Source organism: Hippocampus bargibanti, linkage group LG20 (assembly GCF_051943395.1).
Source record: "Hippocampus bargibanti isolate YZ-2025 linkage group LG20, ASM5194339v1, whole genome shotgun sequence".
In the NCBI taxonomy this organism is placed as follows: Eukaryota; Metazoa; Chordata; class Actinopteri; order Syngnathiformes; family Syngnathidae; genus Hippocampus; species Hippocampus bargibanti.
Genome location: NC_142753.1, coordinates 9,051,053 through 9,074,429, shown reverse-complemented (window position 1 = coordinate 9,074,429; position 23,377 = coordinate 9,051,053). Strand labels below are relative to the sequence as shown.

At 37.8% G+C, this 23,377-nt stretch overlaps 2 protein-coding genes across 2 annotated transcripts; one reads left to right on the top strand and one right to left on the bottom strand.

Annotated features, from left to right (window-relative positions):
* Positions 1 to 96: 96 nt before the first annotated feature.
* skic2 (SKI2 subunit of superkiller complex) lies at positions 97 to 19,146 on the bottom strand. Its single transcript, XM_089023845.1, has 29 exons — positions 18,918 to 19,146; positions 18,665 to 18,783; positions 18,467 to 18,588; positions 18,151 to 18,268; positions 17,850 to 17,964; positions 17,664 to 17,738; positions 17,225 to 17,278; positions 16,871 to 17,028; positions 16,155 to 16,310; positions 15,929 to 16,074; positions 14,949 to 15,095; positions 14,787 to 14,871; positions 13,627 to 13,733; positions 13,393 to 13,539; positions 13,179 to 13,275; positions 11,547 to 11,759; positions 9,954 to 10,064; positions 9,443 to 9,554; positions 9,239 to 9,357; positions 9,009 to 9,140; positions 8,245 to 8,382; positions 7,010 to 7,114; positions 6,790 to 6,925; positions 5,714 to 5,840; positions 5,420 to 5,630; positions 5,222 to 5,332; positions 3,976 to 4,194; positions 2,736 to 2,876; positions 97 to 1,293 (listed from the first exon to the last, which is right to left on the bottom strand). Exons 1-29 carry the CDS (start codon positions 19,006 to 19,008, stop codon positions 1,093 to 1,095), a joined length of 3,813 nt encoding a protein of 1,270 aa, XP_088879971.1. The 5' UTR covers positions 19,009 to 19,146; the 3' UTR covers positions 97 to 1,092.
* Positions 19,147 to 19,190: 44 nt separating this feature from the next.
* On the top strand, positions 19,191 to 23,299 carry nelfe (negative elongation factor complex member E). Its single transcript, XM_089023850.1, has 11 exons — positions 19,191 to 19,225; positions 19,437 to 19,527; positions 19,625 to 19,694; positions 19,826 to 19,971; positions 20,074 to 20,148; positions 20,687 to 20,724; positions 20,816 to 21,153; positions 21,253 to 21,394; positions 21,935 to 21,989; positions 22,167 to 22,269; positions 22,345 to 23,299. The coding sequence occupies exons 2-11, from the start codon at positions 19,453 to 19,455 to the stop codon at positions 22,419 to 22,421; spliced, it is 1,119 nt and encodes a 372-aa protein (XP_088879976.1). The 5' UTR covers positions 19,191 to 19,225; positions 19,437 to 19,452; the 3' UTR covers positions 22,422 to 23,299.
* Positions 23,300 to 23,377: the final 78 nt, after the last annotated feature.

Here is a 23,377-nt window from a genome sequence, read left to right as displayed (position 1 = left end):
TTACTTCTTTTACTCCCCTTTTCAAACAGTCTCATAAAGTAGCGAGTAAAAGAAGCCATTTTTGAAAAAAAAAAAAAAAAAGCAAAACCCTTCAGGTTTAATTGACACTGTGCTTACAACAGACTTCTTAGGTCGTTAAAGCATAGGCTTAGTCACGCTGATGAGGTGATACCAGAGTTAATGGGGCAATCAGAGCAAGGCGTAGGACATTAGAGGTAATCAGACAGACCAAAAGAAGTAATCAGATTAGCTTCAGGGAGTAGTCCACTGCTTCCCCAATTTAGAGCAGGGACCTATCAGAGCAGAGGTTCTGGCATGGCCACCTCTGTCCATAAGGGCTAGATATAGGGCCAGAGTTACCAGCACAACTCTAGTTCGCTGACCAAGTTCTTCGGATGAGGAGCGAAATATCAGACACCTTCAAAGAAGTACAGTGATACCTTGGCTTACGAACTTAATTGGTTCCCAGACAGAGTGAAAGTGAAAAGTGTGTATCCCAAATATTAATTTCCCATAGGAAACCATTAAAAGGAGAATAATCCGTTCCAAGGACCCCATAAAACATAATTTTCTACTTTCTAAGCTTTCATTCTACTTTTCTAAGCTTTATAACTACACAAAATATAACTTATTTTATGTATAATAAATGTGCTATGGTATTATGATTAAAGAAATAAACTGTACTGTATAATAAAGTCGTTTTACCTTTCGTCAATGGCCATTTTCATCAGCATACAACACTTAATGAGGAACGTAGCCTTCTTCTTTCACCGTCTTGAGGAATGATCCCTTGCAGGTGCTTTCTCTGCGATAATTGTACCTAGTTCCTCATCAATTGTGTTCTGTTTAGCTGGGTTGATAGCTTTTTGCATCAAATGTACAGATGGCTGTTTGTGGAGCCTGATTGACGGGATATTTTAACCTTGCAGTCTACACTCTGCCTTTGAACTATCAAAGTTGAAACTCTCTCACTGGAAGTCTCTTTAATGTAAACCACAATAACAGTCATCAATTTAATTTGGCAACTCTGTTATCGCTGGATATAAACATTTTTTTTTTAATGAAAGCGCACATCCATCCATCATCCATCTGTCAATGCGTGTAGAGAGAGGCGGTAAAGACGATGTCCCTTCGGATGGCGAGGGAGGCCTTCTCCATTTTGCTTCTGAGTACCGAATCTCCCACGATGCGGGCCGCCTGGCGTAATTCCTTTAGTATCTCGTCCAGGCGTTGGATGCAACGTACCACCGTGCCTTCCTGGACGTCCGTCAGTTGGGCGATTTCTGCGAACGGCTGTGTTTGATTGACAGATGGATGAGTGATGAGAATTGCGTGACATCAACTTTGTACTCTTGATGCATCCGAGTGAAAATAGTCTTCAAAGGGATCTTCTGATAACATCACCGCAAAAAGGCCTTTTTTTTTGTTTCACTAGTTACCAATGGGGTGGAAATCGATGCTAAATATAGGCTAAGTTGGTTACACGGCATGGCTGCCGGTCGTCATGGTGACCAGGCTGCCTCTGCATCCGCTAGGATGGGTTTATATTAGTAAGCATTGAAGCAGACTGTTCTAATGACACGTGCCGTAATAAAGTATTCTTTTATTGTCCTCAAATGATTCATTTCTGTAGTTGCTAGGCAACAACTATTTGCGACAACAACACAATACAATGCAAGACATCAAACTCAGTAACTCATGAATAATTTAAATAATGTTAATTATATTAATAATTTTACTAATTTTACCAATTTTAATAAATGTAATAATGTTAATAATGTTAATATAGTTAACAATTTTACTAATTTTATTAATTTTAATAAATGTAATAATGTTAATCATGTTAATGTGAATATAGTTAATAATGTTAATAATGCTAATAATTGTAATCAATGTAATCATTTTAATCATTTTAGTACTTGTTATAATTTTAAATACTTTTGAATCATTGTAATAATTTTAATACTTTTAATAGTTATAATAATTGTAATATGAAATGTATTATTATTATTATTATTATTATTATTATTATTGTAATAATTGTAGTAATTGTAATAATTGTTGTAATTGTTGTAATTGTAATGATTGTAATAATTGTAGTAATTGTAATGGTTGTAATGATTGTAATAATTTTAATAATTGCAATAATTGTAATAATTTTAATAATTTTAATGATTGTAATAATTTTAATAATTGTAATAATTTTAATAATTGTTCATTTTAACTCATTCACTGCCATTTACGAATTTGTTCTGTTTTTGGTTTGTCTTGCTGGGGTGCTGATAAAGTGTTGACTAGACCTATGGCAATTTTTCCCCTTCCACAAGGGGGTAGCATTTCCCTTTTTTCCATGTTAGCGCTTTGTTCCAGCTTCAGTTGTTGTTAAAGCTCTATATAAACCAATATGTATGTATTGCATTGTGTTTTGGACAGCTGCCCTCATTTCAAGCTCATATAACTCCAGACCCATATAATTTAGAAATTAACTATTTTAGAAGAAAGTCTGAAGTTTCTTACGCTGCATTTAATGTTTATGGCGTCCTAAAACTCAATATTTTGTGGGTCCTGAAATTCGAGTGACAATGACAAATACCCTGGCACTGGAGTGGACCCATTTTTGCACATCGTCTGGCAGTGAGAGTTTAGACTGCATTAATTAGCTCTTGTGTGAAATAACATGCTAGCCGCTTCATTCCCATGAAAGACACTAATAAAAATAGTGCACGAAAACTCACCATGCCTCTGGCCCAACAGTAAACCACCTCTGTCAGACCAAATTTAAACTGGCCCACAAATTCTTCCGCTGTTTGTGACAAGCCGCAATCTCTTTGTAAGTCTCCGATGCGTTGAGCAACTGATAACACTCGATCGATACCCTGAGTAAAGACAAATTAGAAGAAACAAATAGTGATGAGTCAACCAAATGGGAAATAGAAATAAAAAAGGTTATAGTTGCAAGCAATTAATAACCACGTGAACATACAATGATACCTCGGTTTACGAACCCCTTGGCTTACGAACGTTAAATTTCGTAATGTGAAATTTTTACCTTGGCATACGAACTATTTTTCGGGATACACACGGAGCGCCACAATGAGTGATGTGTCGTTCGTGAACGGGCCCGTTCTAACAAGAAAATGGCAGCCGGCTTGTTTTGTTCCTCTATTCCCCACCCCCAGTCGTTGGTTAAAGCCACGTGATTGGTCAAGAACGCAGCAATGAGGGGAGGTGGTTTAAACATGAAAGAGACAGGCAGACGGCAGTGAGAGTTTCAACTTTGATTGTTCAGAGCCAGAGTGTAGACTGCAAGGTTAAAGTATCCCATCAATCGGGCTCCACCAACAACCCACACAAGCCATCTGTAAACTTGATGCAAAAAGCTATCAATCCCGCTAACAGAACACAATTGATGAGGAACTAGATAAAATTATCGCAGAGAAAGCACCTCCAAGGGATCAGTCCTCAAGATGGTGAAAGAAGAAGGCTATGTTCCTCATTGTGTTTAATACTGAGGAAACCAGCTACTACATTCGATCAAGCCATCAACGACCATCACAAAGGTAAATCAAACGACTTTATTATACAGTACAGTTTATTTCTTTAATTATAATATCATAGCACATATATTATACATAAAATACGGTATATTTGGTGTAGTTTTTAAGGCTTAGAAAATTAGAAAGTAGAAAATTATGTTTTATGGGGACCTGGGAACGGATTATTCTCATTTTAATGGTTTCCTATGGGAAATTAATTTTTGCGATACACACTTTTCGCCTGACACACTGTCTGGGAACCAATTAAGTTCGTAAGCCAAGGTATCACCGTATCTCAGCATGAACCGCCACTTCTTCAGGTGTCTTCAGTGTTAACTTTTGAATAAAAACAGGCGTTTAGGTGTGCCTTAAAGTGGCAAAAATACAGTATATGAACGGAGGAGTCATACAAAGCCGCATGATGGCCGGTGCGCCTCACCTCTTGTAAAGTGTTGCTAATGTGCGGCTCCACTTGGGTGTTTTGTGAGAAGACTAAACAGGACAGCAGGGCGGCGCTCTCCTCGGGCGCCAGTGGGCTCAACGCGTTCTCAAAGAGGAGTTCGGTCAGTAGCAACTCGTGGCTGCTGATCTGACACGCCACGCGGCCTTTGAGCTGCACGGCGCCCCCGCTGTCCACGTACTGGAGCGACTGCAGCACCTGAGACGCATCGGAGGGAAGATTATTGTGAGCTCGTGATTGTGTAAATGCTGTTTCCTTGACTCATTTATTGCCATTCGCTAATTTATTCGGGAATTGAAAATATGACGTAGAGCCATTCCCGAATCTGTGCAGTTTTTTTTTCATGCTTAGGTGCTGATAAAGCACTGGCCATGGTCTTTTCCACAAGGGGGCAGCATTTCCCTTTTTGTCCATGTTAGGGCATTGTTCCAGCTTTGTTAAAGCGCTATATAAACCAATATGTATATATTGCATTATATTTTGGACAGCCGCCCTCATTTCAAGCTCATATAACTCCAGACCCATATAATTTAGGAATTAACTCTTTTTTTTCTGATGAAAGAACCTAAGGTTTCTTGCACTGTATTGAATGTTTTTGTAGTCTGTGGGTCCTGGATTGCGAGAATTAGAAGGTAAACACATAAATAACGCGATGGTGAATCATTGTGTGTTGTACCAAGACTACTATTTGATACTAGTTGACACAAATTCCCAGCAGACAAATCGGACCTTTACAACAGAGCTTGGGCGCCATCTTGTGCATTTTCTGGGACGCTAAATTGGAGTGCTGATTTGATACAGAAGGACTTCTTTAATCGATTGCAAACATGTATGCTTTCCTCTTCGGAACTATTTGAATCATATTGGATGACTAACAAGAAAGCATCTTCTCCGAATCTGAAGCCATTGTTTTGATTCTCGAGCAAGGCAAGACGTCTTGGTGTGACGTCACGAACAAGGGGGCGGGACCTTCTGAAACTGGCCATTTCCGGTTTCATTTTGAAGTAGTTTTGGGATACTTGAACTCATTTTTATTGGTGTTTTGCATTTGACTAAAAATATCAGCCTGCGTGTTTTGGGTATTTTCGATGCGATAAAACGTTTTTTTCTGATGTCAGTTAGGAAACAAAAAAATGGTGTCGGTTGTCCTTTAAAGACACACAAAAAAATCTATGACAATATTGCTTCTTCGACCATCTGCAACGATATAAGAAAATAAACAAACCTTGATCCTCTGATGGTACTCGGGCAGTAGAGATAACGACTGATCTGAAACCAGGAAAAGCAGTTTGTCCAGCTCGTCTTGCGCAATCATCCTCTCCTTCACTCGAGCAAACTGAAACAGACACACACACATAAAAAGATCTTTGTTTCTGTATGACCTTCAAAAGTGCGGGAAAAAAAAACACGCGATAGGCCAAACCTGCTCAAGGAAAGTCGGCGAGTGGATGCAATTGAATTCTTTGAGGCTCTCCTGCAGCACACGGAGACGCATAGAAGCCTCTACAACGTCCATACTCTTCAACTGGAGGTCGTTGACTGCGTCGAGGGTGGCGATACCGCTTGCGTTAGCCTCGGCTAACCGCAGGAGTTCTTGGGTGGCCGTGGAAATAGCTTGACCGGGTGGTTCGGTCCTGGTGGGTCAGACGGCGTCGGTTTCGTCCACCATATTGAGGCAAACATCCGGATTGAGGAAAAAGGCAGTCGGCGGACAAACCTAAATCGGGGCTGTTGTCTCTTGTGATAATTTTCGATGATCCTATCCGGGATGACTTTGAGGGTCTTCGATGTGATCCCGGTGATGTCCTGGAGCTTCAGTTTCTGCACGGTGTGGCTGCATGGACCTGGACCAAAATGTTAGATTACGACATTGCCACCCACCTGCAATAGTCTTCCAACAATGTTAGAAAATCCAAGAACATTTTGTCACTAGGCAGAATTTGTGGTGAAACACAATTAGTTCTGAACCAATAAATAAATACATAAAAACACAGAAACAAAAAATGAATAATTAAATAAATAAATAACACAAATACATAAACGAATAACACAAAATAAATAAAACATTAAAATGAAATAAAAAAATAAAAAACAAAAATAAATAATTAAACAAATAAACAAATCAATATAGAAAAAAATAAACACAAATACATAAATTAAACAATAAACAAATAACACAAAATAAATACAAAAATAAATAAACACACAAAAATAAATAATTACACAAATAAACAAATCACAAAATAAAAAATGAAAAAATAAACACAAACAACACAAACAAATACATACATTAATAAACAAATAATTATCTAAATAAAAACACAAACAAACAAATAAATAAATAAATAACAAAATAAATACACAAATAAACACACACACACACACACACACACACACATAAATACTTAAACAAATAAACAAATAAATAAATGAAAAATAAATAAACACATAAATACATAAATGAATAAACCAATAAATAACCCCAAAAACATAAATAAATAAATAAATGAATAAATAAATAAATAAAACACAAAACAAATACACAAATCGAAAACACTCAGAAAAAAATAATTAAACAAACAAACACATAAATAAATAACCACATAAATAAATGTTAAAAAATGTCATCCACAAATCGGGGTTTCACTCCACCAAGTTGATATTATCCTTTCCACTCAAATCAACTCCCAAACATAATCTCTCTTCTATGTTCAATGTTACCAAAATATGAACAAGAAAGAATGACATCGCCCTCTGCTGTTTTGCCACAAACAAAAAATCCAACCGACCAACCTTCGGGGATAAAAAGCGCAGCATTGTAGAGGTGAGGAAGAACTTGTCTGTCATCCCCGTTCTCCTCTCCTTCCTCGTTGCCTTTGTCGCATATGATGAGCGTTGTGAAGATGCGATTCACCGAGACACCGGACACCTTCAGCGGAGGCGTTAAAAATTTGCAACGGTTAATAATTTTCTAGACGCAAACCGAAATACAATGAAACATTCAAAAACAGACCTGCAGGATAACTCCCAAAGCGTTGAGATGCTGCTTGTTGTTCACCACCACAACTCGGCCTACGGACAAAGCTTTCAGCCCGTTGACCGACTCCAGAATACCACGCTGGAGTCAAAAACAGCAATTAATAGCTAGATGCTACATTAGCATGAGTGAAATAATAATAATAATAATAATAATAATAATAATAATAATAATAATAATAATAAATTTGATTTATAAGCGCCTTTCAAAACACTCAAGGTCACTTTACAGTCACTGGATCAGTTTTTCTGTGGGTGAGCAGCGGCAGCCACACCCGCACAGGAAGTAACTCAAATAGATAGAAAGCTAACTAGCTAGCTAATAATAATAATAATAATAATAATAATAATAATCCATTTCATTTATAAGCGCCTTTAAAAACTCTCAGGAAGTAACTCAAATAGAAAGCTAACTGATACATAACTAATAATAATAATAATAACAATAATAACAATAATAATAACAATAATAATAATAATAATAATAATAATAATAATAATAATAATCCATTTCATTTATAAGCGTCTTTCAAAACTCTCAGGAAGTAACTCAAATAGATAAAAAGCTAACTAGCCAGCTGATAGATAGCCAATAATAATAATAATAATAATAATAATAATAATAATAATAATAATAATAATAATCCATTTCATTTATAAGCGCCTTTAAAAACTCTCAGGAAGTAACTCAAATAGATAGAAAGCTAACTAGCAAGCTGATAGATAGCCAATAATAATAATAATAATAATAATAATAATAATCGATTTCATTTATAAGCGCCTTTCAAAACTCTCAGGTAGTAACTCAAATAGATAAAAAGCTAACTAGCCAGCTGATAGATAGCCAATAATAATAATAATAATAATAATAATAATAATAATAATAATAATAATAATAATAATAATAATAATAATCCATTTAATTTATAAGCGCCTTTCAAAACTCACAGGAAGCAACTCAAATAGATAAAAAGCTAACTAGCGAGCTGATAGATAGCCAATAATAATAATAATAATAATAATAATAATAATAATAATAATAATAATAATAATAATAATAATAATCCATTGAATTTATAAGCGCCTTTCAAAACTCACAGGAAGCAACTCAAATAGATAAAAAGCTAACTAGCTAGCTGATAGATAGCGAATAATATATAATAATAATAATAATATAAATATTTGTGTGTTTTACGGGTGTGTTTGTAGTACCTGGATGATGTCTCTCGTCATCTGCAGCTCAGTTACTGTATGGTAGAATGGCAACAAATCAGAGAGCTGGCCCTCACTGGCCGCGAGAGGCAGAGTGGACAAGGTCTTCTTGAGTTGAGTGATTCTCTTTTCGTGTGCCTAGCGGAACGCATTAAGATGGATAATGAGCATACCAAAAAAAAGTCAAGTTAAAATATGACATTAAAAAAAAGACAAAAATGAATATATAAAAATATTAATAATAATAATAATAATAATAATAATCACAATAATAATAATCTTTATAATTATCATCATCGTATTTATAAGCGCCTTTCAAAACTCTCAAGGACACTTTACAGTCACAGGATATTTTTTCTGTGGGTGAGCAGCGGCAGCCACACGCGCCACCATTCACTCAAGCCGGAAGTAACAAAGTAAAAATAAAAAAAACTAAATAACAAATAATACACACACAAACACAAAGACAGAGACAGAGAGTCATTCATTCTTCAGCACTTGCTGTACCCTCTTTGTGACATGAAGCAGTTGTAGTCCTAAAACTGAATATTTTGTGGGTCCTGGAATTTGAGTGACAATGACAAAAACGTATGGCAGTGAATGACTTAATACTGTATAAGTCACAGCTGCTGTTAGCCACTAGACTACACTTGCAAAATCTGTGTGCTTCAATTTGTTTTACAATGTGGAATAAATAAAAAAAAAATCACGTTCTTAATATTTTTCCACATTTTCAGCACTTCTGGTTTTTATTGTGCTCCGACCTGAGTATCTCGGTGGCTTTCAGAGAAGCTTCTCCTCATCATGTCCGTCACGTGGAGAGCTTCGACTCTCAACAGGTTGAGGATCATGGTGTAAGTCAGTCGGAATTGCGAGTGAAGCATGGTGGGCTTACCCTGGATGACAAAAAAAAAACAAAAAAAAAAAAAAGGACGTGAGAAACACTTACGACGCGATCCACGTCATGCGTGGATATCCACCTTCTCTGCCTCACCATCATCATGACATGCAGGTCAGACATCTCGTGAACGCCTCCTTTACAGAGAATGATGACCGTTCCTGTGGCATCAAGACCTCTCCTGCCTGCTCTGCCCGCCATCTGAATGTATTCACCTAAAAAGACACAAAAAAAAAAAAACGACGTCATCCACTCAATTGGTGTAATGAGATGAAGCGCTTTTCGGGGTCAGCAGCACACCAGGGAGTAAATTCCGATATCCGGTTCCGTCATGTTTTCGGATACTGTCGAAAACCACAGTCCTGGCTGGCATGTTTACTCCCATCGCAAAAGTCTCAGTAGCGAAAAGCACCTGAAGAAATCACATTTGTGATTGAAAAAGTGGTTAATTTTGGTGCTTCGATGTAAACAAAGAAAATAAATAAGTCAAGAAACACATGCTAGAGCACAGGTGTCAAAGTCAAGGCCCGCGGGCCAAATCCGGCCCGACACATCATTTTTTTCGGCCCGCGAAAGCAACTCAAACTTGTTAAATTCCATGATGATTGCTAAAATCTGAGCCAAAATTTCATATTTTTGGATGTCAACCACAATAAAAGTCATTATTCCTGACTTCAGATTTGAAAACAAGTTATTCATTAATTTGCTGTGTGCTCTATATGTAATATTTGAAGGGATTTAAACATTCTAATGGGTTCCAATGTGGCCCGCGGCAAAAAATGACTTTGACACCCCTGTGCTAGAGCCTCACCTTTACGAGACCTCTCGAGAAGAGCATTTCAATCACCTCCTTCAGTATGGGCAAGATTCCACTATGATGGACCGCTATTCCTTTTTTCAACAAGTGCCTCATGAGCACAATCTGAACAAGATATTTTAAAAAAAATGTTATTATTGAAACCCAATTTAAGCAAATCCCTTAAAAAAAGTTGAAATAATTAGCATTTAGCATAGCGTTAGCTTAATTTCTAATCAGAATTAAAAACAATGTAATGCAAATAATTGGCATTTAGCATAGCATTAGCTTAATTTCTAATCAGAATTAAAAACAATGTAATGTACATTATTACTTTATCAAGTCATCAATTTAAAAAAATATGGTCTTATTGAAACAGCATTACAGAAAATACAGTTACCCCTTAAGAAATTCAAATACAGTAAAGTCTCGTTATATCGATATTCAAGGAAGTCCGAAAAAATATCGATATAACCGGGACTATCGATATATCCGACCCTGTTTGCATGTAATTTTCTCCGTGCGTGCATAGAAATAGTATCGATATAACCGGGACTATCGATATATCCGATATCGATATAACGAGACTTTACTGTAATAAGCATTTTGCATAGCGTTAGCTTAATTTGTAATCATCAGTAAAAATAATATACTGAACATTATTAATTGAGCAACTCAGCATTTTTTAAAGTTATTATCGAAAAGCATTCAAACAAATACAAAGTTTTCCCTTAAAAAAAGTCAAATAAAGTGCATTTGGCATAAACATTAGCTTAATTTCTAATCATAATTAAAAACAATATAATTACTTTATCAACTCATCCATTTTTTTTTTTTAATTTGTAGACTGCAAGGTTAAAATATCCCATCAATCAGGCTCCATAAACAACCCGCACAAGCCATCTGTACACTTGATGCAAAAAGCTATCAACCCAGCTAAACAGAACACAATTGATGAGGAACTAGATAAAATTATCACAGAGAAAGCGCCTAGAAGGGATCATTCTTAAAGATGGTGAAAGAAGAAGGTTACGTTCCTCATCAAGTGTTTAATGTTGATGAAAGCGACCACTCCATTCCATCAAACCATCAAGCCTTCGATACATCAGAAGTACATAGTATATAGTACATAACACAACTTTATTATACAGTACAGTTTATTTCTTTAATTATAATACCATAGCACATTTTTTATAAATAAAATAAGGTATATTTTGTGTAGTTTTAAGGCTTAGAAAATTAGAAAGTAGAAAATTATGTTTTTATGGGGACCTGGGAACGGATTATTCTCATTTTAATGGTTTCCTATGGGAAATTGATTTTTGGGATACACACTTTTCACCTTACAGACACCGTCTGGGAATCAATTAAGTTCGTAAGCCAAGGTATCACTGTAATGAGCATTTAGTGTAGCCTTAGCTTAATTTCTAATCATAATTAAAAAAAAAACAATATCCTGCACATAATTAATCAACTAATCATTAAAAAACAGCATATGATAAGCAATGAAACATTGCATTAATTGCGCCATTTTTTTTCTTCGTCTAGTGCTAGTTTGTGTGATGCAGATGAGCTCAGAGGTGGTATGAAAAAAGATGGCCGAGTTACCTGAGGGAGCTGTCTGTCTCCCCCTCTGAGTCGACTGAGGCTCTTTTGGAAAAACGAATGAATCTCGGCCTTCTCGATGGACGTGGTCAAGTCCATGGAGTCCAGCGAATGGGCGTTCTCGTCGCATCGCGTGCGCGAGAAAGTGAACGCCACCACGGGCGTCTGCTGCCGTTGGGACAGGAAGTGCAAGAGGGTGAGCCACACCCCTTTGTCCTAAAAATGGAGACAAGGATGTACAGTAAATGTAAGAACAATAAATCAACAAAATGTAAAAGCATGTTAACTCATTCACTGCCATTCACGGATTTTATTCTGGAATTGAAAATATGACAATTCTCAAATTTGTTCGGGTATTGTTTTTTCCATGCTTGGGTGCCGATACAGCATTGGCTATGGCCTCTGACAATATTTTTTCTTTTCCACAAGGGAGCAGCATTTCCCTTTTTTCCCATGTCCGTGGTTTGTTCCAGCTTCAGCTGCTGTTAAAGCGCCATATAAACCAATATCCCTGATCCACTGCTGAAAAGGACACTTTGATCTTCTCCTCTTTCATCTGGAACTGCTTCATGTCACAAAAAGGTTACAGCAAGTGCTGAAGAATGAATGACTCTGTGTCTTTGTGTCGTCATATAATTTGTAATTGAGTTTTTTTTTTTACTTCAAGATGGCCCCGCGAGAGTGGCTGCCTTTCCAGCACCTCCTGTATTTTGTTTTTCTACTTCTTTCTTTCCTTTCCTCTTCCTTTTACAACTTTGCTGCTATGAAATGTAAATTTCTCCACTGCGAGATGAATAAAGGTACATCCAATCCAATCCAATATGCATATATTGCATTGTATTTTGGACAGCAGCCCTCATTTCAAGCTCATATAACTCCAGAACCATATAATTTAGGAATTAACTGATTTTATTGTATATATGTATTTATTTTTAATGAAACAAGAGTGTCTAATAATGATAATAATAATAATACATTTCATTAATAAGCGCCTTTCAAAACTCAAGGACACTTTACAGTCACAGGATTTTTTTTTTGCGGGTGAGCAGCGGCAGCCACACGCGCCAGCGTTCCCTCAACCTGGAAGTAACAAAGTAAAAAAAAACTAAATAACAAATAATGACAACACAAAGACACGAAGAATCATTCATTCTTCATCACTTTCTGTACCCTCTTTGTGACATGAAGCAGTTCTAGATGAAATAGAGGATCAAAGCATCCAGCTAGCTAGATAGCAAATGGGTAGCTAGGTAGGAGGCTAGCTACATAGCTAGCGAGATAGATAATAATAATAATCATACAATTCATTTATAAGTGCCTTTCAAAACTCTCAAGGACACTTTACAGTCACATGATATTTTTTTTCTGCGGGTGAGCAGCGGCAGCCACACGCGCCAGCGTTCACTCAACCCGGAAGTAACAAAGTATAACAAAAACAAACTAAATAACAAATAATATGACAACACTAAGGTGTCTAATGCAGAATTGAATGTTTATTTAGTCATAAAACTCAATATTCTGTAGGACCTGGAATTCAATGACAAAAACCCTGGCACTGGAGTAGACGTATTTTTGCACATCGTCTGGCAGTGAATGAGTTAAGGACAGCTTTCTGAGTGTGACGGGGAGAATTACCTGACTAGCCGTGGTGTTCTGGGATGTACTTTTCGTGCCAAAAGATTGGGCGTATTTGCTACTTCGTTCCTTTTTGGCATCCACAGCGGCGTAGTAGCTGAAAAAAAAACACACACAATACGATTTGCTTGACATAACTTTGTCTCATATTGAGGTCCCATTTTTGCTCTTTTATGAGGTCTACTTGTAACAAAACAAAAAAAGTGGGAGGTACCCTTTAGTTAAGAAGTTTCCTGTAGCATCCAACAGTAGAAACATTTCTTTTTGGGTCTTTGTACTGTTTCCAGTATACAAATAATGCTCCAAAGGCACAGGCCTCTTCAGTGTGCTGATCACATAAATGTGCTTCTTCTTAATACGTCTGGAAAATTCCATGTTGGAAATATTGACATTGATCAAGGTTGATGTGCTTATCATATCGTGGTTGCGGTAAATTTCAAGCACCTACCCGATCCACTCGCTGAACTCTAGAGCATTTGGCACTGTGGCGCTTAGCAGAATGATGCTTACGTGATCAGGCAACATGATGAGAACCTCTTCCCAAACTACTCCTCTCTGTGCAAGTCCGGAAAAAAAAAATACAGAGAAAAGATCATCTTAAAGGACAACCGACACCTCCGGACAAGTTGTCCATAATTTGTAAAATCACTTTAAATGACTTCTATGGAGCGTATTTTACAAAGATTCCACGGCATTTAGCGATACAGTAAAGTCTCGTTATATCGATATCGGATATATCGATAGTCCCGGTTATATCGATACAATTTCTATGCACGCACGGAGAAAATTACATGCAAACAGGGTCGGATATATCGATATTTTTCCAGACTCCCTTGAATATCGATATAACGAGACTTTACTGTATTTTACGTTTTATAACTCGCGCTGAATATTCAGGAAGTCTTGTTTTTGAGTTGGTGATGATTCCTGACGTGACGTCACATAGGGAACGCCCCTGACCGAGAAAGCGACACACAATACATTTTGGGTACTTTGTTTGGTATGAAAACATCGTGTTGATGGCAAAATTAGAAGGAAAACACATAAATAACGCGATGGTGAATTGTTGTGTATTGCACCAAGACTACTATTTGATACTAGTTGACACAAATTCCCAGCAGGCAAATCAGCCCATTTCCAACGGAGCTTGGGCGCCATCTTGTGCATTTTCTGGGACGCTACATTGGAGTCCAGGCGCCTCAAAATGGAAGGACTTCTTTAATCGATTCCAAACATTTATGCTTTGCTCTTCAGAACTAAATGAATTATATTCATAACTGGATGAGTAACAAGAAAGCATCTTCTCCGAATCTGAAGCCATTGTTTTGATTCTAGAGCAAGGTAAGACGTCCTGGTGTAACATCACGAACAAGGAAGCGGGACCTTCTGAGACTCACCATCTCCGAGGTCATTTTTAAGTAGTTTTGGGACACTTTAACTCATTTTTATTGGTGTTTTGCATTTGACTAAAAATATCAGCCAGCGTGTTTTGGCTATTTTAGATGCTATAAAACGTTTTTCTGATGTCAGTTAGGAAACAAAAAAAAATGTTGTCGGTTGTCCTTTAAATGGGAATTTGGGGGAGTTTATTGTGAAAAATCTCCTGACCTCTGCATCATTAATATAATGGACCTCATCAAATATGACCCACTCCAAGTCCCTGATGACTTCGGAACCGTTGTAAAGCATCGACCTGAAAGTGAAAGAATATGTCTTTAGTTGTACAGAGGTAATCAAAAATATTGATAACCACAAAATATGTAAGACTACCTGAGGATCTCGGTGGTCATGATGAGACATGAAGACTCAGGACTGAGCTGGATGTCACCTGTGAGGAGACCCACATCCTTAAAAGTGGTCTTGAAATCTCTGAACTTCTGATTGGACAAAGCCTTGATCGGGGAAGTGTAAATAGTCCTAGCGTAGAAAACATAATTTACACATTATTAATTATCCATCCATCTTTTTTAGTCGATCACACTGGCTCTATTAAATGATTAATTGATCAATTCTTATTCTCATCCTTATTTAGTCAACATAAACAAACATAATAAATATCAAGTCATACTTAAGAACCGTTTTTTTTATTAGCGTGGTGACTTATTTTCAAACGAATGGTGACCCCTAGCGGTCATAGCAAGAACATTCGACATAAACTACAACATTGCAAACGTCAATTAAAAATTTTCCTTCATTTTAACTCATTCACTGCCATTCACAAATTTATTAATGAATTGAAAAGATGACGTAGAGCGCCAGTCCCAAATTTTTTCGGGTTTTGTTTTTTCATGCTTGGGTGCCGATAAAGCGCTGGCTATGGCCTCTGGCAATGTTTATTCTTTTCTCCAAGTGGGCAGCATTTCCCTTTTTTCCATGTTAGCGCTTTGTTCTAGCTTCAGCTGTTGTCATTGCGTTATATAAATCAATATGTATGTATTGTATTTTGCACTGCTGCCCCTATTTCGAACTCAGATAACTCAGGACCCATATAACTTAGGAATTAACTCTTTCTGATAAAAGAAGAGAGTTTGAAGTTTCTAACGTTGTCTTTAAAGTTGATTTAGTCGTAAAAGTGAATGATCTAGTCCTAAAAATGAATGAACTGAAAAATGACAAAAACCCTGGCACTGGAGTGGACATTTTTGCACGTCTGGCAATGAATAAGTTAAAAAAACAAAGCGGCTTTGTAAAATCAGAAAAATTATCTCTCAAAAATGTCACAAAACTTGGACATATCTGCAAATACGGACTTGGTCATGTGTTTCTGTGACAGGGCGATGGCGTATTCGGCCACGACCGTTTTGCCAGCCGACGTGTGCGCTGCTACAAACACAGATTCGTGGGCCTCCAGTCGTAATATAGCTTGTTTCTGGAACACATCCAGCTCAAATGGCCACTGGAAGGTGAAAAAAATAACATTATTGGAAAATAGAATGAAAGAGGACAATGTCGGTAAATCTGAGTACAGACAAGTACCTTAAAAGCTGGCTGAGGAATACGTTTGTGAAAATTCTCGCAGGGTGAACTTATATCAACGGGAATGGCCCATTTCTTGCTTTCTTCTGGCTTCTCCCTCTGGATTGAGTTTCTGTTTTTTTCATTGTCGATGGAAGAGGAGGAAGACGTGGCATGCTGATGGTAGAGCGATAGAGTCAAATGCATGGAAAACAATAGCATATTGACGCCATTTTAACTCATTCACTGCCAGACGATGTGCAAAAATATGTCCACTCCAGTGCCAGGGTTTTTGTCATTTTCACTCAAATTGCAGAGACCCACAGAAACTGCAAATTTCCCCATTGCGGGACGAATAAAGGTATTCTGATTCTGAATATTGAGTTTTGGGACTACATAAACATTCAATGTGGCCTAAGAAACCTTAAAATCTCTTCTTTAATCAGAAAAAAGAGTTAATTCCTAAATTATATGAGTCTGGAGTTATCTGAGATTAAAAGGGGGGTGGTTTACATAGCGCTTTAACATTGTAAACTCTAACAAAGCATGGACAAAAGGCAAATGCTGCCCCCTTGTGGAAAAGAAAAAAATATTGCCTGAGGCCATGGCTAGCGCTTTTTTAGCACCCAAACATGAAAAAACAAAACGTCTGCTCTACATCATGCTTTAAATTCAAGAATGGCAGTGAATGAGTTCAAAAATGAATATAGAAATTTCGGAAATAGTAAATACGGTACTTTGATGCCCAGATCTTCAAGACTGTTTGTCCTTGGAAGCTTGGTGTCCTCTTTATGGCTTTCGTTCTTTGCTTCTGCCTCAGCCTCCAAGTCGGTGACATCATCATAAGTGGACAGTAACGACATGAGGTTGACTTCCGGTTTGGATACTTGAGTTTCTTCATCATGCACATTTTGAAAAAGGAAACGTTACTAGAAACCACGTGTTTGTTGGAAAATCACAAGTGGGAATAACCGGCTAAGCTAGTTACTTTTTAATTGATTTGAATGGCATTCGAGAGTCCTTCAATCAAAACCAACACAATTATATGAATCAAACTGCACATTGACCGACGTACGCGAACCAAGACAAACCTCTATTAGCGAAGTCCATTCCAGTTTTAAAACCAGGAGGAACTTGAAGCAAATCTGTCAGTCAGAAAGTAAGAAACATAAATAGCATCCATCTTGTTCAGAGTTAACTTTCCCAGTAAGAATTTACAGAAAGAGAATGAATCTGTGCTAGCCTTTTGTTTAAACTGGGAGGCCAAATTCTGCATTGACAAACGCATAATACAGTAAAGTCTGGTTATATCGATATCGGTTATATCGATAGTACTGCTTATTACGATACTATTTCTATGAACGCAAGGAGAAAATTTACATGCCGCAGGATCGGATATATCGATAATCCGGTTATCTCGATATTTTTTCAGACTCCCGAGAATATCGATATAACGAGACGTTACTGTAGTTTGAATTTCAATGTTCCACTGTATTTTGACACTTAGTAGAAAACAACATTAAAACTCACCGTTCTCAAAGTCAATATCCTGCTCCAGCTCTGACTTATTCTTGATTTGGTCAAGAGTAAGTTCCTCCATACCACCTATGAAGAAGTTAGAGGAAAGAGGGGATACATTTCTCAATATAGAGTTTTTTTTTGTCTGCACTCAGAAAAAAAAAACAATAAAAAAATAACCAAATGCATTTATTTCACCAGGTAAGAATGGATAGTTTGTGTTGCTTCCTCTAAGGCTCTCGGAAGGAGGTCCAGGTTTGCGTTGTAATAACAGCGAGTTTTTTGACGAAAGATCAGTGTTCTCCAATGAAACCTAAACGTAAATAACACAAGAAAGATATTCTCATGCGGACTTCACCAATACCATAACCTGCATGAATAAAACATAACTTGTCATATTTCAGATCAGAAATCCTTTAATAGTCCCACAGTGGGGATATTTGCGATGTCCTTCCAAATATCAACATTAGAATCGTACAATAGGATGGCGTGAGAATACCTCGGTGAAATCCAGCAGCATTCCTGTAGTTGGATCTCTGATGACGGAGAGACCTGAATTTAGTGGCGATGACGTGCAGTTGAGCAGGGAGTCGACATTCGCGTTTCTTTGTGTCACTCTGGAAGAGACAACACAACAGAGCCTTAGATAGTGACTTCCTATGTACTTTTTATTCCCTGTAGAATGTATTCCCAACTCTAAATATATGCAAAATATGTGATGCATAAAAGACTATTATTATTTTGCTTTTCGATGCAATAGCAACAGATAGTCCAAACCATTAAACTCAAATATGATTTGCGCTAGGCATACACACTTGAGAAATTTTTGAAAGGCAAAGTCTATGTCGTGTAAAGGAAGCCAGCCAGGATCCTGTAAAAACTGCTTCTTTACTTCGTCCTCCAAGCTCAGGCTGGTCGGGGGAAGCCCGTTTGGGAGCTGATGAGGGAAATATAATTTTACATGAAACCTATTGAGTTGACAATGACACATCAGATTGATCACCAATACCTACCGTGCTTTGTGGTGGGAAAGGCAAACCTGGGGAGGGATGTGTGATGAGCTCAAACCTGCCAGAGCATCCCATCTCCAGCAAGGACAGAGGAAGATCTACAGGCCCTGGAGGGGGCACATCTACAAAGAGGCATAACAAGATTATCGTCACAACATAAATACGGTTGATAGTTTTAAACCATGCACGATTATTCTCCAACTTTTGGTTGTTAGACAGAAATGGTGGGACGTTTGGCAAAATCTGTTGATCTTACTTATTCTGTCCATATTCTCGATCAATGGTGTTGAGTTGTCGTATTTGTTTGCCTCGGAAGTAACTTGTTGGCCAAACGGAAATGGACTCATTTTTTTAAAAAATAGATGAAAATCTTTCGAATGATATTGTGGTTTCAAAACAAGTCAAATATCAGTTAAATGTTTGTTATGTTCTGAAAAATACGAGATGTAACTGCCACATACAAAATATGTACAATAGCGGAACCACAGCTTTTTGTTTTTGCTGAAGCCCGTCCTTGCGTCATATTAGCGCGACTGTTTTTGTTCACCACTTCCTGTGAATTTGGTGAGTCTACAATTCAGATCAATGCAGGAAAAAAACAATCAAATAAATGCAAAAACCCGCTTGAGGATGATAATTCTGGATTTTTGAAATCGATTTAGTTATTTAGATTAATACCTTGTGCATTGACTTTGGATTTATGCGAAGCTAATGTCTGGGTTGTGGGATCGATTGTGACAAACGCAGATTTGACTCATTCCCCCCCTTTTTGTAGTGAAACCACTTTCATTATGGCTGTGTTTCCATCTTCACTAACGGAGGAAGAAGAGGCTTTGCAGAAGAAGTATGCGAAGCTCAAGAAAAAGGTGAAGCTAAGTAGATTTTTAATCGCCTGTGTTGAACATACGCGCCAATATGCCCAGTGATGAGTCCTCATGTAATTAATTGTTGATTGTATTTCAGAAAAAGGCACTACTTGCTATTAAAAAGCAGAATACAACCAACCAGACAAACCCGAGTGGATTAAAACGGAGTAAGTGTATTTTCTCTACTTCTCATCGATGGACCATTCCTGTACGACTGAGAGTTTACTCAGACGTTTCTCTACTCTAAGTAAAAAAAAAAAATCTTTAGCTTGGTTATTTATCCATGACTTGATGACAGCATTGTCGGACCAGCCCGTTGTTGACACGGCAACAGCAACTGAGCAAGCAAAGATGTTGATCAAGTCGGGGGCGATCAGCGCCATCAAGTCGGAGAACAAGAACTCGGGTTTTAAACGTTCTCGTATGCTGGAGATTAAACTCAAGGTTAAAAGACCGTCCTTCTATTTGCCTCACTCCATCAACTTTTTGTCTCTCATTTATTTGTAATATATTCTCTGTTCTGCGTGGATCTGTGTTTCATCACAGGACCCTGAAAAGGGCCCGGTTCCAGCTTTCTTACCTTTCCAAAGGAGTGTTTCGACAGATGAAGAGCAACCTGAGGTAATACGCAATATGTAAAGCATTATTACAATGGTAAGATTACCTCACAATTTCATTGAAGAAGAACATTTTCCTGTATTTTAATATAATTGGGAATGTTTCTATTGTGACAGAAAAATCAGGGTTATCTTATCCTTTATTCGTCTCGCAGTGGAGAAATTTACGTTTCACAGCAGCAAAGTTATGAAAGGAAGAGGAAAGGAAAAGAAAGAAGTAGAAAATGAGTGCATATTCAGAGGCAACATTTTAAACTTAGTGTGTGGGGAGTTTTTAAGTTATAGGCTTCTCTTTATTTTCAGCCTGGTTATACAGTAAAGTCTCGTTATATCGATATTCTCGGGAGTCGGAAAAAATATCGATATAACCAGACTATCGATATATCCAATCCTGTGGCATGTAAATTTTCTCCTTGCGTTCATAGAAATAGTATCGTAATAAGCAGTACTATCGATATAACCGATATCGATATAACGAGACTTTACTGTACTTTATTCATCATGGTGCTTACATAACTGTATATCTTGTGTCTTACTTGTAGTCTGGAAGGAGGTCCCACCGGAAGTCTCTGTATGAGAGGTAACATCCCAACTTCTTTTTTGGGGGGAGCGAAATGGTGTTCAATCTTGATTTCTTGCTGTAAAATATTTCCCTCTACCTTTTCCCACAGCTTTGTCAGTTCAAGTAACAGATATCGCGATGAAGAGGATGGGTCAGGAATGTCCTCCAACCGAGAGATGGACAGAGACCAGGACCGAGATAGGGACCGGGACCGTGATAGAGAGCGTGACCGAGAACGTGACCGTGAGCGAGATAGAGACCGAGAACGGGATAGGGATCGCGAATGGGATAGGGAGCGTGAGAGAGATAGAGATAGAGATCGAGAGCGTGACAGGGCGAGGGAGCGGGATAGAGAAAAGGACAAGGAGAGAGACCAGAGCCGAGACCGGAGCAGTGAGATGGATCGGGACCGTGAGGCTGACAAAGAACGTGATGGCACGTTCAGACGTGAGTAAACATTTTTTTTATACATGACAATGAATTGAAAGAAAAAAAATAGACCTGGTTTATGACTGGATTTGTAAATCTACCATTTCCCTTCATCAGGGTCGGATTCATATCCAGAGCGCAGAGTACGAAAAGGGAATACGGTGTATGTTTACGGCTCGGGGCTGTCTGAGGACACCATGCGTTTGGCTTTCTCTCAACATGGCAACATCATCGACCTCTCCATGGACAACCCACGCAAGTAGGGAATAATCTGTGTACCTTGATACCTCGGTTTACGAACCCCTTGGTTTACGAAGTTTTCGGTTTACGAATGTTAAATTTATGAACATTTTACCTTGGCATACAAACTATTTTTCGGGATACACACGGAGCTCCCACAATGAGTGATGTGTCGTTCGCGAACGAGCCTGTTCTCCTAACAAGAAAATGGCAGCCAGCTTGTTTTGGTCCTCTGTTCCCAGCCCCCATAATAAAACGACTTTATCATCCAGTACAGTTTATTTCTTAAATTATAATACCATAGCATATTTATTATACATAAAATAATGTATATTTTGTGTAGTTTTAAGGCTTAGAAAATTATGTTTTATGGGGACCTGGGAACGGATTATTCTCATTTTAATGGTTTCCTATGGGAAATTAATTTTTGGGATACACACTTTTCGCCTTACACACTCTGTCTGGGAACCAATTAAGTTCGTAAGCCAAGGTATCACTGTACATCTTATCCTCTGTTTTTTTTGAGTGCATGATTCTCTGTTTCTGTTTTATTTTGTAGTTGTGCATTCATTACATTTGAGAAGATGGAGTCTGCAGACCAGGCTGTCGCTGAGGTTGGTATATGATGATCCTTCAGTGTCACGCACAGAAATGATTGTGGAAAGCAATACAGACGCTCCCCACCTTATGAACGAGATATGTTCCGAGCGGTCGATCGTAAGGTGAATTTGTTCGTAAGTTGCTTCAGTGTACTCTGATCATCTTTTTCCATTCTTCTCATTTATTCTCAGTTGAATGGCAGCACAGTAGGAGAGGTTCATATCAAAGTCAGCATTGCCAGGAAGCAACCCATGTTGGACGCCGCCACCGGCAAATCCGTGTGGGCTTCTCTTGGTAAACACTTCAAGTTTCAGTTTTTCCACCCGCGTGCATTTATATTTGTTTAAAATTGCGTTCTTTGATTTCCAGCTGTGCACAACAGCACGAAAGGCTCTTACAGGGACAAGAGGAACCAGGTTGTGTATAGTGAAGATTTCCTGGAATGAAATCAAGTGGCTAATCATCATTTGGTTTGTTTTTTTGCCTTTAAAACCTTTTTTTCATTACAACCCGTCGGCTAGCAAAGAGTGACAAATTTGTGTTGGTTTTTTTTGTCAAAAAAAAAATATCATTCATAAATCTGTGTTTAGCTTCTTTTGTCAAGACAAAGTCAACAAAAAAGATAAGTATGATATTTTCAATAACTCATTCACTGCCATTCCCGAATTTGTTTTTTTGTTTTTTCTTGCAAGGGGTGTCGATAAAACGCTGATCAGACCTGTGGCAATGTTTTTTCACTTCCACGCGGGGGCAGCGTTTGCCTTTTGTCCACGCTTTGTTACAGTTTAAAACGTTAAAGCGCTATATGATTCAATTTGTATGTAATTCATTGTAGGTGCTTATAAATTAAATGTATTAATATTAAAATTGAAACAAACCTTTAAGTTTCAAGGTTTTAATTTAAGGTTTGTAGGCCCAAACGATTCCCTCTGAATGCCATTCCCATTAAATATGATATTTAATAATAATAATACATGTCATTTATAATCGCCTTTCAAAACTCTCAAGGTCACTTTACAGTCACAGGATAAGTTTTTCTGTGGGTGAGCAGCGGCAGCCACACACACCAGCGTTCAGTCAACCCACTCATACAAAGCTAACTAGCCAGCTAATTGCTAGCCAGCCAGATATCTAATATATGGCTTGCTAGCGAGCCAGCTACATAGCTAATAGATGATAATAATAATACATGTCATTTATAAGCGCCTTTCAAAACTCTCAAGGTCACTTTACAGTCACGGGATATGATTTTCTGTGGGTGAGCAGCGGCAGCCACACACACCAGCGTTCAGTCAACCCACTCATAGAAAGCTAACTAGCCAGCTAATAGCTAGCTTGCTAGCCAGCCAGATATCTAATAGATAGCTTGCTAGCGAGCCAGCTATATAGCTAATAGATGCTA

Coding starts and splice junctions, on each gene's coding strand:
- skic2 (XM_089023845.1), bottom strand. CDS start 19,008: ATGAGTCCATTTCCGTTTGGCCAACAAGTTACTTCCGAGGCAAACAAA. Junction 18,784..18,917: donor CGAGAATATGGACAGAATAA/GTAAGATCAACA, acceptor GCCTCTTTGTAG/ATGTGCCCCCTCCAGGGCCT. Junction 2,877..3,975: donor TTAGCAACACTTTACAAGAG/GTGAGGCGCACC, acceptor GTCTTTACTCAG/GGTATCGATCGAGTGTTATC.
- nelfe (XM_089023850.1), top strand. CDS start 19,453: ATGGCTGTGTTTCCATCTTCACTAACGGAGGAAGAAGAGGCTTTGCAG. Junction 19,528..19,624: donor ATGCGAAGCTCAAGAAAAAG/GTGAAGCTAAGT, acceptor ATTGTATTTCAG/AAAAAGGCACTACTTGCTAT. Junction 21,395..21,934: donor TCCATGGACAACCCACGCAA/GTAGGGAATAAT, acceptor TTTATTTTGTAG/TTGTGCATTCATTACATTTG.